Genomic DNA, 15,917 nt, shown 5'->3' with positions numbered 1-15,917 from the left:
GGGGTATTAACCCCGGTGTCCTGGTTAAATTCCCAAGCTGTCCCTCATACCATCAGGGTCACCTAATCATCCCCAGCTTCCAATTGGCTCATTCATCCCTCTCCCCTGTAACTATTCCCCAGGTTGTTGCTGTGAATGTGTTCTCAGTCAATTTACCTGGTGTAATAAAAAAGTAGCAGGAATGCCAATGGTGGAGGTGTGGCTGTTTATATTCAGAACCACATTCCTGTAAAGATCTCATGATCCTGTTGAAGTAATATGTTACTGTTGAAGTAATATGGCTACAGGTTCATCTGCCTCACCTAAAGCCCATTCTGGTGGGAAGCTGCTATAGACCACCAAGTGCTAACAGTCAGTATCTGGAAGATACAGATGATAGGCACACAAACACAATAACATATGTACTATAGACACACGTACACATGTGTTGTAGATAAACTACATGACCAAAAGTATGTGGACACCTGCTCGTCAAACATCTCATTCCAAAATCATGGGCATTAATATGGAGTTGGTCCCCCCTTTGCTGCTATAACAGCCTCCAGTCTTCTGGGAAGGCTTTCCACTAGATGTTGGAACATTGCTGTGGGGGACTTGCTTCCATTCAGCCACAAGAGCATTAGTTAGGTCGGGCACTGATGTTGGGCGATTAGGCCTGACTCGCAGTCAGCGTTCCAATTCATCCCAAAGGTGTTTGATGGGGTTGAGGTCAGGGCTCTGTGCAGGCCAGTCAAGTTCTTCCACAGCAATCTCAACAAACCATTTCTGTATGGACCTGGATTTGTGCACGGGAGCATTGTCATGCTGAAACAGGAAAGGGTCTTGTCAGAAGTAAGGCGTTTGTGTCATAGAAACAGGCAGCACGTCTAAATCAATTTCTCCCTCACTTTGGGTGCTACATATTACCGCTTTTCTTAAATAATGAGGTTTATTCCTCCATATGAAGTAAAATAATTTAGTAACAACCATTTTAGTTACTGACAGAGGAACGTCCAAGGCAAGGGAGGTATAAACTAGTCTGGAAAGACCTTGAGATTTTGACAAAAGCACACATCCAGATAAAGAAAGATCTCTTAATAACCAGGAGTTAAATCTGTTATTTAAGTTCGCCCTTTCTTTCTGATCTTTGGTTTAAATCCCATCTTTTACAGGGATATTACATTCTGAGTTTAAGCCATCTTTTCAACGCAAATAATTCACATTTCCCAATATCCAGAGATAAACCACCTAAAATAATCTTGATATCCTGAAATACACCTATAATTCTATTAATCTCTACTTTAAATTCTTGAAATAATATATTTTGTTTTGTTTGTTGTTGGATTGAATAGATATTTCCTAACAAAAACATTTCACTTTTGAATATCACTGTTAAAATTAACCAACGACCAGAGTGGTGAGTCTTACTACTGATGACCTCCCCTTTAAATGCACCTCTTATTAAAACTGTTACACCTGCAGAGTGGTGAGTCTTATTACTGATGACCTTCCCTTTAAATGCACCTCTTAAAACTGCTACACCTGCAGAGTGGTGAGTCTTACTACTGATGACCTTCCCTTTAAATGCACCTCTTAAAACTGCTACACCTGCAGAGTGGTGAGTCTTACTACTGATGACCTCCCCTTTAAATGCACCTCTTAAAACTGTTACACCTGCAGAGTGGTTGTTGCCATATGATAACCAGATATCGTTACCCCATTGATTTTTTCAAAAAACTAGATTGGAAGAACAAGCATGAGTCTCTTGTAAAAAGTAAAAGTCTCCATTAAACCGTTTGCATTACAAGAAAATAGGTGTCATGACTGTCCTGTGAGAATCAGAACGAGTCAGATCAGACTGCCGGGGGATGACGATAACCAGGCCTCCCTCTCTCACCCACAGAGCTGCTGGATGGTCGACAGTTCACACGCTGTTGTACATTACAGGAGAAAGAGACTTTCTTCTCCCATCCAGCATTTAACCCAAGGAATGTTCTTTGTTAACAGGCTTTTCCTGCCGAAACTAAAACACGGTCACCTTTTGCTCGAGTTCAGCCACCTTCTTTTCATTTTCCTGGCAGATAACTTCCACTTTCTTCATGTTACTTTTGAGGGTTTTCACTTCTCCATAGATAAAGTCAACACATTTTTTAATGGCCTCAATTTTCATCGTATTCTCCCTAACCATGACCTCCAAGCCATTTGCCCTTTCATCTATCTTTGCTGTCAAAAGCATCACAATATTATTTTGCATCTCAAGAAGTGACATACCCTCTTGGCCTCTCATCTTTCCCCCCTGGGGCTTGACTGGAGTGCCTGGGTCATAAGGTAAAGGCCTGAGCTGGGGACTGGAGTGCCGGGGTCATAAGGTAAAGGCCTGAGCTGGGGACTGGAGTGCCTGGGGTCATAAGGTAAAGGCCTGAGCTGGGGACTGGAGTGCCGGGGTCATAAGGTAAAGGCCTGAGCTGGGGACTGGAGTGCCCTGGTCATAAGGTAAAGGCCTGAGCTGGGGACTGGAGTGCCGGGGTCATAAGGTAAAGGCCTGAGCTGGGGATTGGAGTGCAGGGGTCATAAGGTAAAGGCCTGAGCTGGGGACTGGAGTGCCGGGGTCATAAGGTAAAGGCCTGAGCTGGGGACTGGAGTGCCCTGGTCATAAGGTAAAGGCCTGAGCTGGGGACTGGAGTGCCCTGGTCATAAGGTAAAGGCCTGAGCTGGGGACTGGAGTGCCGGGGTCATAAGGTAAAGGCCTGAGCTGGGGACTGGAGTGCCCTGGTCATAAGGTAAAGGCCTGAGCTGGGGACTGGAGTGCCCTGGTCATAAGGTAAAGGCCTGAGCTGGGGACTGGAGTGCCCTGGTCATAAGGTAAAGGCCTGAGCTGGGGACTGGAGTGCCGGGGTCATAAGGTAAAGGCCTGAGCTGGGGACTGGAGTGCCCTGGTCATAAGGTAAAGGCCTGAGCTGGGGACTGGAGTGCCGGGGTCATAAGGTAAAGGCCTGAGCTGGGGACTGGAGTGCCCTGGTCATAAGGTAAAGGCCTGAGCTGGGGATTGGAGGGGTGCAAGATGTGAGCATTGTTGTCCGTGCTCACCGCATTTTCATCAGCCATAGCTGTATTTCCCCCCCACAGTTACATTCTGAAGAGGACGACCCAAAACCAAACCATCTTTTGCTGTTAATTGGTCCATCTGATGATTGCTCCATTTCTTTTGGTTCTAGAAGTTTCCATGTAGACAAGCTAGTTTTTGAACTAGCTAGCTGATCTGGCTAACTTAATAGTTTTAGAGGTGAATCACTTTCAGAAAGTAATGAATTACTTTGGTAAACAAACTAAACCATATTCATATCGGGCTTTATGACCATATGGTCATATTTGGGTGAGGAAATCCAATAATTCCTTCAGCCAACAAAAAAAACGCATCTGCACTGACCGCCCGCTTATTGTAACGTTATTATCTGCCTTAATTTTGCGGGACCCAGGCAAACATTTTGCAGACACTTATCCAGAGCGACTTAAATGTCCTGCTTAAGAGCGCCGACAGATTTTTTTAACGTAGTCGGCTCGGGGATTTGAACCAGCGACGTTTCGGTTACTGGCCCAACGTTCTACCTGCCAATGTATCAGTGATGAAGTAGGTAAAACAAAAAAAAGATGGGTAATGGTTAAACTATTAACTCCAGCAGGCGATTGAGATAAGACGAACAACCAATATAAATAAAAACATAACATTTTTAAGAACGGTATTGTTTGTATTTTAATGTAGGTCTATAGGGAAGATATAGGTCCTGGTGAGATGCTCATATTGAAACACAGCTTATTTTTTTTTAAGTTCCTAACTTATTTGTTAAGATTAGTACAGATTTTCTCAGGGGACCCCACATTGGGCCCCAACCCCAAGTTGGGAAACTACTGTAATAACATCTCTCTCTACTTGCTTCCTCGCTCTCGATCTCCTCTGCTTCCCCCTGTATGCATTGCAGCCTGCCTCAGCCTCACCACATCACTGTCTGTCTCAGTCGCCCACTTTCTGTAAAGCAACGTTATTATGAGAACTTAGAAGCCTATTTTTTTTTGCTTCTGTTATTGTAGACTCCATTTAAAGTTAGCTTCTTACCTCATAGCTGGTTAAGTAATAATAACCAGAGTGCTTCATCGTTACTGCGATAGAAGTCTCTGCTGGCAGCTAGCCTGTCCCGCAACAGGGCGGAGTTAGCCATTTGAGAGAGTGGCGAACGTGCTGTCAAAAAAGGCTAAACGTAACAGACGAAACAAACAAACCACTGTTCATAATTCCACTCATTCACAAAGAGGCAGGCGCGATTACAACTCAGTCAGATTAAGAATATAAGAGTTCTGAGCTTTCTTTATTGTGTACAAAATATATACACTAGTGTGTATATATTTGATGGAGTGCTGCATCAGATGACCTGGCCTCCACAATCCCCCGACTTCAAACAAATTGAGATGGTTTTGGATGAGTCGGACCGCAGAGTGAAGGAAAAGCAGCTAACAAGTGCTCAGCATATGTGGGAACTTCTTCAAGACTGTTGGAAAAGCATTCCAGGTGAAGCTGGTTGAGAGAACGCCAAGAGTGTGCAAAGCTAGCTATTTGAAGAACCTAAAATATAAAATATATTTTAATTTGTTTAACACTTTTTGCCTACTAAATGATTGTGATGTGATTGTGATGTCTTCACTATTATTCTACAATGTAGAAAATAGTAAAAATAAAGAACCCTGGAATGAGTTGGTGTTCTAAAACTTTTGAACGGTAGTGTGTGTGGGTGTATATATATATATACTTTTTTTATTTTATTTTTTATTAGAAAAGATGACCTAGGTTCGGACCCCTTGGTGTCCTCATAAGTAGTTACAGCCCTGACTGAGACGAATTGGACTAAAAGCGCAGATATGTGAGTTGAGGCAATGCAGAGATGATTTCTCAGTAGGTTTATACACTGTGCCACTAGATGGCAGTGTGATGCTGTATAAGGCTGTACTTCTCTCCTCTGAAAGGCAGACTTTAGATAGAGATCCAACCAGCTGATGATCTGTCATTCAGGGCAGGTGGGGCTCTGCCTGTTTTGCATGTTATTTTGGCATTAAAACGTGTCACATATCAGTTTGCAAACAATGTAAAAACACTTTTATTTAGTTAATAAAGCCTCATACAAACATGGTCTCTATTTTGTTTTCTTGAGTAAAGCAGCTCCAAAATGCTGGTGTTTTCAGCCTAGCTCAGTGCTTTCTGTGGTGGTGGGGCGAGCCAGCGGAAAATACAGAGCTATGCGCCGTGATTGGCTGTGTTCTGTCAGTCATGGGGACTTTACGTCACACTGCCAAGTGTAAGAGGAGAGCCCATCGGGTGCTGCCATAGATTTACATTAGAAGTGCCCATCCAAGAAGGCTCAAGGTCATTGGCCACAGATAAAATGATGTCAAATCACGTTATATCTACAGCAGCTTTGATTGGACTGATCATGTCAACATCAAACTTTCACAATCATCATGAACCAAGTCGACAATCTACTGGCAAATCATTTTTAATCCTTGTCAATATTAAGATAAATAATGAAGAGAAATTATAGATAAAACGTACCAGTGCTCATCGACCATTGGAGAACAAGGCTCCCTAAATTCTACCAGCACATTGACTGTAGCACTGGAAAAACACTGGATCCCTGCTACTCTAACTTCCGCGATGCATACAAGGCTCTCCCTCGCCAGCCTTTAAGCAAATCTGACCACGTCTACATTTTGCTCCTCCCTTCCTATAGGCAGAAACTCAAACAGGAAGTACCCGTGCTAAGGACTATTCAACGCTAGAGTCTGACCAATCGGAATCGACGCTTCAAGATTGTTTTGATCACGCAGACTGGATGAGTTCCCGGGGTAGCCTCAGTGAATAATATCCACGTATACGCTGATTCGGTGAGGGAGTTTATAAAGGAAGTGTTTAGGAGATGTTGTACCCACTGTGACGATTAAAACCTACCCTAACCAGAAACCGCAGACAGATGGCGGAATTCGCTCAAAACTGAAAGTGCGAACCACCGCATTTAACCATGGAAACGTGACTGGGAATATGGCCGAATACAAACAGTGTAGTTATTCACTCCGTAAGGCAATCAAACAAGCTAAACGCCAGTATAGAGACAAAGTGGAGTCGTAATTCAATGGCTCAGACACGAGACGTATGTGGCAGGGTCTGCAGACAATCACGAACTACAAAGGGAAAACCAGTCACGTCGCGGACACTGACGTCTTGCTTCCCAGACAAACTAAACAACTTCTTCACCGTTTTCAGGATAACACAGTGCCACTGATGTGGCCCGCTGCCAAGGACTGTGGGCTCTCTTTCTCCGTGACGTGAGTAGGACAGTTACGTGTGTTAACCCTCACAAGGCTGCTGGTCCAGACGGCATCCCTAGCCGCATCCTCAGAGCATGCTGGTGTGTTTACAGGCATATTCCATCTCTCCCTAACCCAGTCTACTGTCCCCACATGCTTCAAAATGGCCACCATTGTTTCTGTACCCAAGAAAGCAAAGGTAACTCAACTTAATGACTATCGCCCCGTAGCACTCACTTCTGTCATCGTGAAGTGCTTTTGAGAGACTAGTCAAGGATCACATCACCTCCACCTTACCTGCCACCATAGACCCACTTGCTAATCACATGTATGTGACCAATAAAATATGATTTGAATTGTAAATCCTGCCTCCAGTTGCTTTTGAAAGCACTATAAATCCAGAGAATGCAGAGTTTGATGACAAAATTTGCCCCACGAAAGACCGCCGTGCCACCTTCCTGTTCAAGTGAGAACAGCACAACAAGGTGAGTACAAAAATGTCTTGTTTGCTGCTGCATAAATTATGTAATATGACAGGGAGATATGTAAACTGTAGCTAAGAAAGTAATACTAGGTGGATGTTGTGTAGTAAGATGTTAGTAACCCATGTACCTCACCCTATTAATATGTTGCTTTTAAAGGCAGTAACCTACGGTTCTGACTTGGTGTACAGGGAGAATACTGTAAGAACGGCCCATGTTCTCAATTCTGTCGCTGTACATTTCAAAAGTGCTGAACAAATAGTTACATTGACTACGTCAGTTTTAGCTCGCTCATGAATGTTTTAATTGAAATTACGGACTGCCTGTTTCCGCTCATCCTTCCCTTATGCCATACTTTGTACATCAAATTGTCAGTAGGAAGCACATTTGTTTAAGCAAGTCAGCCATATCAGCTATGCTTTTTTTAAAAGGCAGCAAATGAGGCTGAATGAACTGTTTCGCTTCCAGACAAGGCTCTGCTGATAGCCAGGTGTAGCAGTGGTAAGTTGTTGGGACTCTGCTGTTGGGACAGCTTTATGTAGGCCCTAACAGTTTGTGGGCACCGTTTGTCACCGTTATAGTGCAATTAATGTATTGTTTAGTGTTGTGGTGTTGGCTTTGCTGGCATGCATCCCACTTGTTTTTTTAATGCTAAAATCATCACTAGATCCAACATCCTCAATCCCTCTGCTCTACCCAGTTACTCCCATCAGGGATAACATGGAAACAATACCATCAAACCAGAATAGAACAACTTCTCTGTTTACTAGGTTACTTTCCTGAGGAAACGGAAGGGAAATATTTTGTTCATAATTGACATGGCTTTGGAGTCAGCTTCTATTATTTGAAAGAGTACTGTCAACATAAAGAATGACCCTTGACTGCATTCTCCTTTCCCCCACTCTGTCCCAAACACCATCACTACAGGGAATCAGTGTTCCCAAAACAACTAGGCAAACGGAAGCCCCCGTCTCCTTCCACCTCTCCCCTCTTTAAAAGCTCCTAGTCTGTTTTTTTTTTAAATCTGGGACTGTGAAGTTTTGAAAAACGAGGCACAAAAGGAAACTAAGAAATCCATTTTCCTCCCTTTCAGGAAGTGAAGTATCTGAGAAGGTGCAGCCTTTAGCTCGATGCAGAGAGCTTTGTATGCGTCTCTGTGTGTGGAGTCAAGCTGGTCTAGGATTTTTTTTCCCCCTCTGGTTGCACATGTGACATGCTGGTAAAAAAATGTGGTAAAACTGATTTAAGTTTGCCTGCATTAAAGTCCACGGCCACTAGGAGCGCCGCTTCTGGGTGAGAATTTTCTTCTTTGCTTACGGCCTTATAGAGTTGGTTGAGAGCGGTCTTAGTGTCAGCTTCGGTCTGTGGTGGTTAATAGACGGCTACGAATAATATAGATGAGAACTCTCTTGGTAGATAGTGTGGTCTACATCTTATCATGAGGTACTCTACCTCAGGCGAGCAATACCTCGAGACTTCTTTAATATTAGACATTGCGCACCAGCTGTTATCGACAAATAGACACACACCCCCACCCCTCGTCTTACCAGACGTAGCGTCTCTGTTCTGCCGGTGAACGGAAAATCCCGCTAGCTCTATATTGTCCGTATCTTCATTCAGCCACGTCTTGGTGAAACATAAGATGTTACAGTTTTTAATGTCCCGTTGGTAGGATAATCTTAATCGTAGGACATCAATTTTATTTTCCAATGATTGCACATTAGCAAAAAGAACGGATGGCATTGGGAGTTTACTCGCTCGCCTCCGGATTCTCAGAAGGATCCCCGCTCTGCGTACCCTTTTCTGGCGTATTTTCTTCATGCAAAAGGTGTGTATCTGGGCCTGTTCCAGTGAAAGCAGGATATGTGTGGATCTGGGCCTGTTCCAGTGAAAGCAGGATATGTGTGGATCTGGGCCTGTTCCAGTGAAAGCAGGATATGTGTGGATCTGGGCCTGTTCCAGTGAAAGCAGGATATGTGTGGATCTGGGCCTGTTCCAGTGAAAGCAGGATATGTGTGGATCTGGGCCTGTTCCAGTGAAAGCAGGATATCCTTCTCCTTCTCGTCAGACTCGTTAAAAGGAAAAGGTTTCTTCCAGTCCGCGGTGAATAACCGCTGTTCTGATGTCCAGAAGTTATTTTCATTCATAAGAGACGGTAGCGGCAACATTATGTACAAAATAAGTTCAAAAATAAGTTACACAAAAACGCACAAAATAGCACAATTCGTTGGTAGAATGTAAAACGTCAGCTATGTTCTTCGGCACCATCTTGTTAGAGCCCTGATATTGGGAATACGGTGACATTTGGGATCATGTAGTGTTCAGGTGTTAGTAATGGCAACGGAGGTCAGATGGTAATGGTGTGGAGGTCTTTGCTCTCACCTTGAGGACCAGGGTTAGGGTCATTACTATGTGGGGTTAGGGTCAGTACTCTGTGGGGTTAGGGTCAGTACTCTGTGGGGTTAGGGTCAGTACTCTGTGGGGTTAGGGTCAGTACTCTGTGGGGTTAGGGTTAGGGTCATTACTATGTGGGGTTAGGGTCAGTACTCTGTGGGGTTAGGGTCATTACTATGTGGGGTTAGGGTCAGTACTCTGTGGGGTTAGGGTCATTACTCTGTGGGGTTAGGGTCAGTACTCTGTGGGGTTAGGGTCAGTACTCTGTGGGGTTAGGGCCAGTACTCTGTGGGGTTAGGGTCATTACTATGTGGGGTTAGGGTCAGTACTCTGTGGGGTTAGGGCCAGTACTCTGTGGGGTTAGGGTCATTACTCTGTGGGGTTAGGGTTAGGGTCAGTACTCTGTGGGGTTAGGGTCATTACTCTGTGGGGTTAGGGTTAGGGTCAGTACTCTGTGGGGTTAGGGTCAGTACTCTGTGGGGTTAGGGTCAGTACTCTGTGGGGTTAGGGTTAGTGATCTGTGGGGTTAGGGTCAGTACTCTGTGGGGTTAGGGCCAGTACTCTGTGGGGTTAGGACCAGTACTCTGTGGGGTTAGGGTTAGGGCCAGTACTCTGTGGGGTTAGGGTCATTACTCTGTGGGGTTAGGGTCATTACTCTGTGGGGTTAGGGTTAGGGCCAGTACTCTGTGGGGTTAGGGTTAGGGCCAGTACCCTGTGGGGTTAGGGTCAGTACTCTGTGGGTTAGGGTCAGTACTCTGTGGGGTTAGGGTCAGTACTCTGTGGGGTTAGGGTTAGGGCCAGTACTCTGTGGGGTTAGGGCCAGTACTCTGTGGGGTTAGGGCCAGTACTCTGTGGGGTTAGGGTCAGTACTCTGTGGGGTTAGGGTCAGTACTCTGTGAGGTTAGGGTTAGGGACAGTACTCTGTGGGGTTAGGGTTAGGGTCAGTACTCTGTGGGGTTAGGGCCAGTACTCTGTGGGGTTAGGGTCAGTACTCTGTGGGGTTAGGGTCAGTACTCTGTGGGGTTAGGGTCAGTACTCTGTGGGGTTAGGGTCATTACTCTGTGGGGTTAGGGTTAGGGTCAGTACTCTGTGGGGTTAGGGCCAGTACTCTGTGGGGTTAGGGTCAGTACTCTGTGGGGTTAGGGTCAGTACTCTGTGGGGTTAGGGCCAGTACTCTGTGGGGTTAGGGCCAGTACTCTGTGGGGTTAGGGCCAGTACTCTGTGGGGTTAGGGTCAGTACTCTGTGGGGTTAGGGTCAGTACTCTGTGGGGTTAGGGTCAGTACTCTGTGGGGTTAGGGTCAGTACTCTGTGGGGTTAGGGTCAGTACTCTGTGTGGGGTTAGGGTCAGTACTCTGTGGGGTTAGGGTCAGTACTCTGTGGGGTTAGGGTCAGTACTCTGTGGGGTTAGGGTCAGTACTCTGTGGGGTTAGGGCCAGTACTCTGTGGGGTTAGGGCCAGTACTCTGTGGGGTTAGGGCCAGTACTCTGTGGGGTTAGGGCCAGTACTCTGTGGGGTTAGGGCCAGTACTCTGTGGGGTTAGGGTTAGTGATCTGTGGGGTTAGGGTCAGTACTCTGTGGGGTTAGGGTCAGTACTCTGTGGGGTTAGGGTTAGGGTCAGTACTCTGTGGGGTTAGGGTCAGTACTCTGTGGGGTTAGGGTCAGTACTCTGTGGGGTTAGGGTCAGTACTCTGTGGGGTTAGGGTGAGTACTCTGTGGGGTTAGGGCCAGTACTCTGTGGGGTTAGGGCCAGTACTCTGTGGGGTTAGGGTCAGTACTCTGTGGGGTTAGGGTCAGTACTCTGTGGGGTTAGGGTCAGTACTCTGTGGGGTTAGGGTCAGTACTCTGTGGGGTTAGGGTCAGTACTCTGTGGGGTTAGGGTCATTACTCTGTGGGGTTAGGGTTAGGGCCAGTACTCTGTGGGGTTAGGGTTAGTGATCTGTGGGGTTAGGGTTAGGGTCAGTACTCTGTGGGGTTAGGGTCAGGGTCAGTACTCTGTGGGGTTAGGGTTAGGGTCAGTACTCTGTGGGTAGGTTAGGGTCCTGTGGGTTAGGGTCAGTACTCTGTGGGGTTAGGGTTAGGGTCAGTACTCTGTGGGGTTAGGGTTAGGGTCAGTACTCTGTGGGGTTAGGGTTAGGGTCAGTACTCTGTGGGGTTAGGGTTAGGGTCAGTACTCTGTGGGGTTAGGGTCAGTACTCTGTGGGGTTAGGGTTAGGGCCAGTACTCTGTGGGGTTAGGGTCAGTACTCTGTGGGGTTAGGGTCAGTACTCAGTGGGGTTAGGGTCAGTACTCTGTGGGGTTAGGGATCAGTACTCTGTGGGGTTAGGGTTAGGGCCAGTACTCTGTGGGGTTAGGGTTAGGTGGAAGTTGTTCTCACCTTGAGGGCCAGGCAGTAGTCCGTAGGGGCCTTGTACTTTGTGGGGTTAGGGCCAGTACTCTGTGGGGTTAGGGATCAGTACTCTGTGGGGTTAGGGTTAGGGCCAGTACTCTGTGGGGTTAGGGTCAGTACTCTGTGGGGTTAGGGTCAGTACTCTGTGGGGTTAGGGTCAGTACTCTGTGGGGTTAGGGTCAGTACTCTGTGTGGGGTTAGGGTCAGTACTCTGTGGGGTTAGGGTCAGTACTCTGTGGGGTTAGGGTCAGTACTCTGTGGGGTTAGGGCCAGTACTCTGTGGGGTTAGGGCCAGTACTCTGTGGGGTTAGGGCCAGTACTCTGTGGGGTTAGGGCCAGTACTCTGTGGGGTTAGGGCCAGTACTCTGTGGGGTTAGGGTTAGTGATCTGTGGGGTTAGGGTCAGTACTCTGTGGGGTTAGGGTCAGTACTCTGTGGGGTTAGGGTTAGGGTCAGTACTCTGTGGGGTTAGGGTCAGTACTCTGTGGGGTTAGGGTCAGTACTCTGTGGGGTTAGGGTCAGTACTCTGTGGGGTTAGGGTGAGTACTCTGTGGGGTTAGGGCCAGTACTCTGTGGGGTTAGGGCCAGTACTCTGTGGGGTTAGGGTCAGTACTCTGTGGGGTTAGGGTCAGTACTCTGTGGGGTTAGGGTCAGTACTCTGTGGGGTTAGGGTCAGTACTCTGTGGGGTTAGGGTTATTACTCTGTGGGGTTAGGGTCATTACTCTGTGGGGTTAGGGTTAGGGCCAGTACTCTGTGGGGTTAGGGTTAGTGATCTGTGGGGTTAGGGTTAGGGTCAGTACTCTGTGGGGTTAGGGTCAGGGTCAGTACTCTGTGGGGTTAGGGTTAGGGTCAGTACTCTGTGGGGTTAGGGTTAGGGTCAGTACTCTGTGGGGTTAGGGTTAGGGTCAGTACTCTGTGGGGTTAGGGTTAGGGTCAGTACTCTGTGGGGTTAGGGTTAGGGTCAGTACTCTGTGGGGTTAGGGTTAGGGTCAGTACTCTGTGGGGTTAGGGTTAGGGTCAGTACTCTGTGGGGTTAGGGTTAGGGTCAGTACTCTGTGGGGTTAGGGTTAGGGTCAGTACTCTGTGGGGTTAGGGTCAGTACTCTGTGGGGTTAGGGTTAGGGCCAGTACTCTGTGGGGTTAGGGTCAGTACTCTGTGGGGTTAGGGTCAGTACTCAGTGGGGTTAGGGTCAGTACTCTGTGGGGTTAGGGATCAGTACTCTGTGGGGTTAGGGTTAGGGCCAGTACTCTGTGGGGTTAGGGTTAGGTGGAAGTTGTTCTCACCTTGAGGGCCAGGCAGTAGTCCGTAGGGGCCTTGTACTTTGTGGGGTTAGGGCCAGTACTCTGTGGGGTTAGGGATCAGTACTCTGTGGGGTTAGGGTTAGGGCCAGTACTCTGTGGGGTTAGGGTTATGTGGAAGTTGATCTCACCTTGAGGGCCAGGCAGTAGTCCGTGGGGGCCTTGTACTTGCTGCGGTAGTCCTGTCCGTAGTACACATTAACGTGATCCAGCTGCAGGAAACACACCAGATCTCTGGAAGCCTGCCAGCCAGAGAGGAGAGGAGAGGAGAGGAGAGGAGAGGAGAGGAGAGGAGAGGAGAGGAGAGGAGAGGAGAGGAGAGAGAAGGAGAGGAGGAGAGAGGAGAGGAGAGGAGGAGAGGACAGGAGGGAAAAAATTAAGGATTTAGAGTTAACTGTCATGTGTTTCACTTTACTGCACCATCCACTGAGTGTCACTAGGGTTGTTGTGGTGACCATACTGCCACACTGGACCTGATGGAGGGACAGTAGAGCCCTGAGTACCAGGCCATTAGGACCTGATGGAGGGACAGTAGAGCCCTGAGTACCAGGCCATTAGGACCTGATGGAGGGACAGTAGAGCCCTGAGTACCAGGCCTTTAGGACCTGATGGAGGGACAGTAGAGCCCTGAGTACCAGGCCTTTAGGATCTGATGGAGGGACAGTAGAGCCCTGAGTACCAGGCCTTTAGGAACTATGTGTGGAGGCCTGTAGATGCTAAACATGTTTACGTTAATTAACGGTCAATTACCTGCTACTACTACTACCACTGCAACTACTGCTATTACTACCGCTACTACTACTACTGCTACTAACACTACCACTACTACTACTACTACCACTACCACTACTACTGCTACTACAACTACTACCACTGCTACTACTACTACCACTGCTACTACTACTGCTACCACTGCTACTACTACGACTGCTACGACTACTAATACTGCTACTACTACTACTACTAATACTGCTACTACTCCTACTACTACTGCTACTGCTACTACTGCTATTACTGCTACTACTACTACTACTAATACTACTACTACCACTACTACTACTACTAAAACTGCTACTACCACTACTACTAATACTGCTACTACTACTACTACTACTACTAATACTGCTACTACTACTAATACTGCTACTACTACTAATACTGCTACTACTACTGCTACTGCTGCTTCTACTACTACTACTACTGCTGCTGCTACTACTGCTACTACTGCTGCTACTACCACTACTACTACTACTACTACCACTACAACTACTGCTGCTACCACTGCTGCTACTAATACTGCTACTAACTACACTACTACTACTACTACTATTGCTGCTACTACTGCTACTACTGCTACTACTACTGCTGCTACTACCGCTACTACTACTACAACTACTGCTGCTACCACTGCTGCTACTAATACTGCTACTACCTACACTACTACCACAACTACTGCTGCTGCTGCTACTACTACAACCTACACTACTACTACTACTACTACTACTACTACCACAACTACTGCTGCTACCACTGCTGCTACTAATACTGCTACTACCTACACTACTACTACTACTACTGCTACTACCGCTACTACTACTACTGCTGCTACCACTGCTGCTACTAATACTGCTACTAATACTGCTACTACCTACACTACTACTACTACTGCTGCTACTACTACTACTACTACCACAACTACTGCTGTTGCTACTACTACTGCTACAACTACTACTACCACCACAACTACTGCTGCTACCACTGCTGCTACTAATACTGCTACTACCTACACTACTACTACTACTACACTACTACTGCTACTACCGCTACTGCTACTACTACCACAACTACTGCTGCTACTACTACTACTACAACCTACACTACTACTACTACTGCTACTACTACTACTACTGCTACAACCTACACTACTACTACTACCACTACTGCTACTACTACTACTACTACTGTTTTAAAATGTTTTTTAGGCCTGTCCAGAATGTCGCTAGTTCGGCATGACCGGGGTCACTGTTTTTGTGTCACGAAAATGAAAAAAAAAAAATCTGCAATTTTTTGTGAAAATGGTTTTAAATTTTTTTTTTAGGCCTGTCCAGAATGTCGCTTTTTCGGCATGATCGGAGTCATCGTTTTTAGGGACAAAATAGAAATCTGCAATTTTTGGGGAAAATGGTTTTACAATGTTTTTTTTAGGCCTGTCCAGAATGTCGCTATTTCGGCATGACCGGGGTCACTGTTTTTGAGTCACGAAAATGAAAAAAAAAAACGGAGCTTTTTTTGTGAAAATGGTTCTAAAATATTTTTTTTAGGCCTGTCCAAAATGTCGCTAGTTCGGAATGATCGGAGTCATCGTTTTTGGTGACAAAAATAGAAATCTGCAATTTTTTGTGAAAATGGTTTTACAATGTTTTTTTTAGGCCTGTCCAGAATGTCGCTATTTCGGCATGACCGGGGTCACTGTTTTTGTGTCACGAAAATGAAAAAAAAATATCTGCAATTTTTTGTGAAAATGGTTTTAAAATTTTTTTTTAGGCCTGTCCAGATCGTCGCTAGTTCGGCATGACCGGGGTCACTGTTTTTGTGTCACGAAAATGAAAAAAAAATATCTGCAATTTTTTGTGAAAATGGTTTTATGTTTTTTTTAGGCCTCTCCAGAATGTCGATAGTTCGGCATGACCGGGGTCACTGTTTTTGTGTCAAAAAATGAAAAAAAAAATCTGAGCTTTTTTTGTGAAAATGGTTCTAAAATAAATTTTTTTAGGCCTGTCCAAAATGTCGCTAGTTCGGCATGATCGGAGTCATCGTTTTTGGTGACAAAAATAGAAATCTGCAAAATTTTGTGAAAATGGTTTTAAAATGTTTTTTTTTTTTTAGGCCAGTCCAGAATGTCGCTAGTTCGGCATGACCGGGGTCACTGTTTTTGTGTCACGAAAATGAAAAAAAAAAAACGGAGCTCTTTTTGTGAAAATGGTTCTAAAATGTTTTTTTTTAGGCCTGTCCAAAATGTCGCAAGTTCG

At 46.0% G+C, this 15,917-nt stretch overlaps 1 protein-coding gene and 1 long non-coding RNA gene across 2 annotated transcripts in view; both read right to left on the bottom strand.

Moving 5' to 3' along the window:
• Nucleotides 1-15,917, bottom strand: part of LOC115161444 (ras-associated and pleckstrin homology domains-containing protein 1) — a gene marked incomplete in the record, with an annotated part of 120,381 nt that overhangs the window by 13,203 nt on the left and 91,261 nt on the right. The window contains 1 exon segment of the mRNA XM_029712436.1: nt 13,020-13,130. Coding sequence (XP_029568296.1) covers nt 13,020-13,130 — 111 coding nt within the window.
• LOC115161445 (uncharacterized) lies at nt 1,113-4,330 on the bottom strand. The gene is made up of 2 exons (XR_003869259.1): nt 1,654-4,330; nt 1,113-1,587 (listed from the first exon to the last, which is right to left on the bottom strand). It is a non-coding gene; the product is annotated as an uncharacterized LOC115161445 (long non-coding RNA).

The sequence above is a fragment of the Salmo trutta genome, chromosome 24 (assembly GCF_901001165.1).
Source record: "Salmo trutta chromosome 24, fSalTru1.1, whole genome shotgun sequence".
Classification (NCBI taxonomy): domain Eukaryota; kingdom Metazoa; phylum Chordata; class Actinopteri; order Salmoniformes; family Salmonidae; genus Salmo; species Salmo trutta.
Note: the sequence above shows the minus strand (reverse complement) of the source record. Positions and strands in the feature narration are given on the sequence as shown.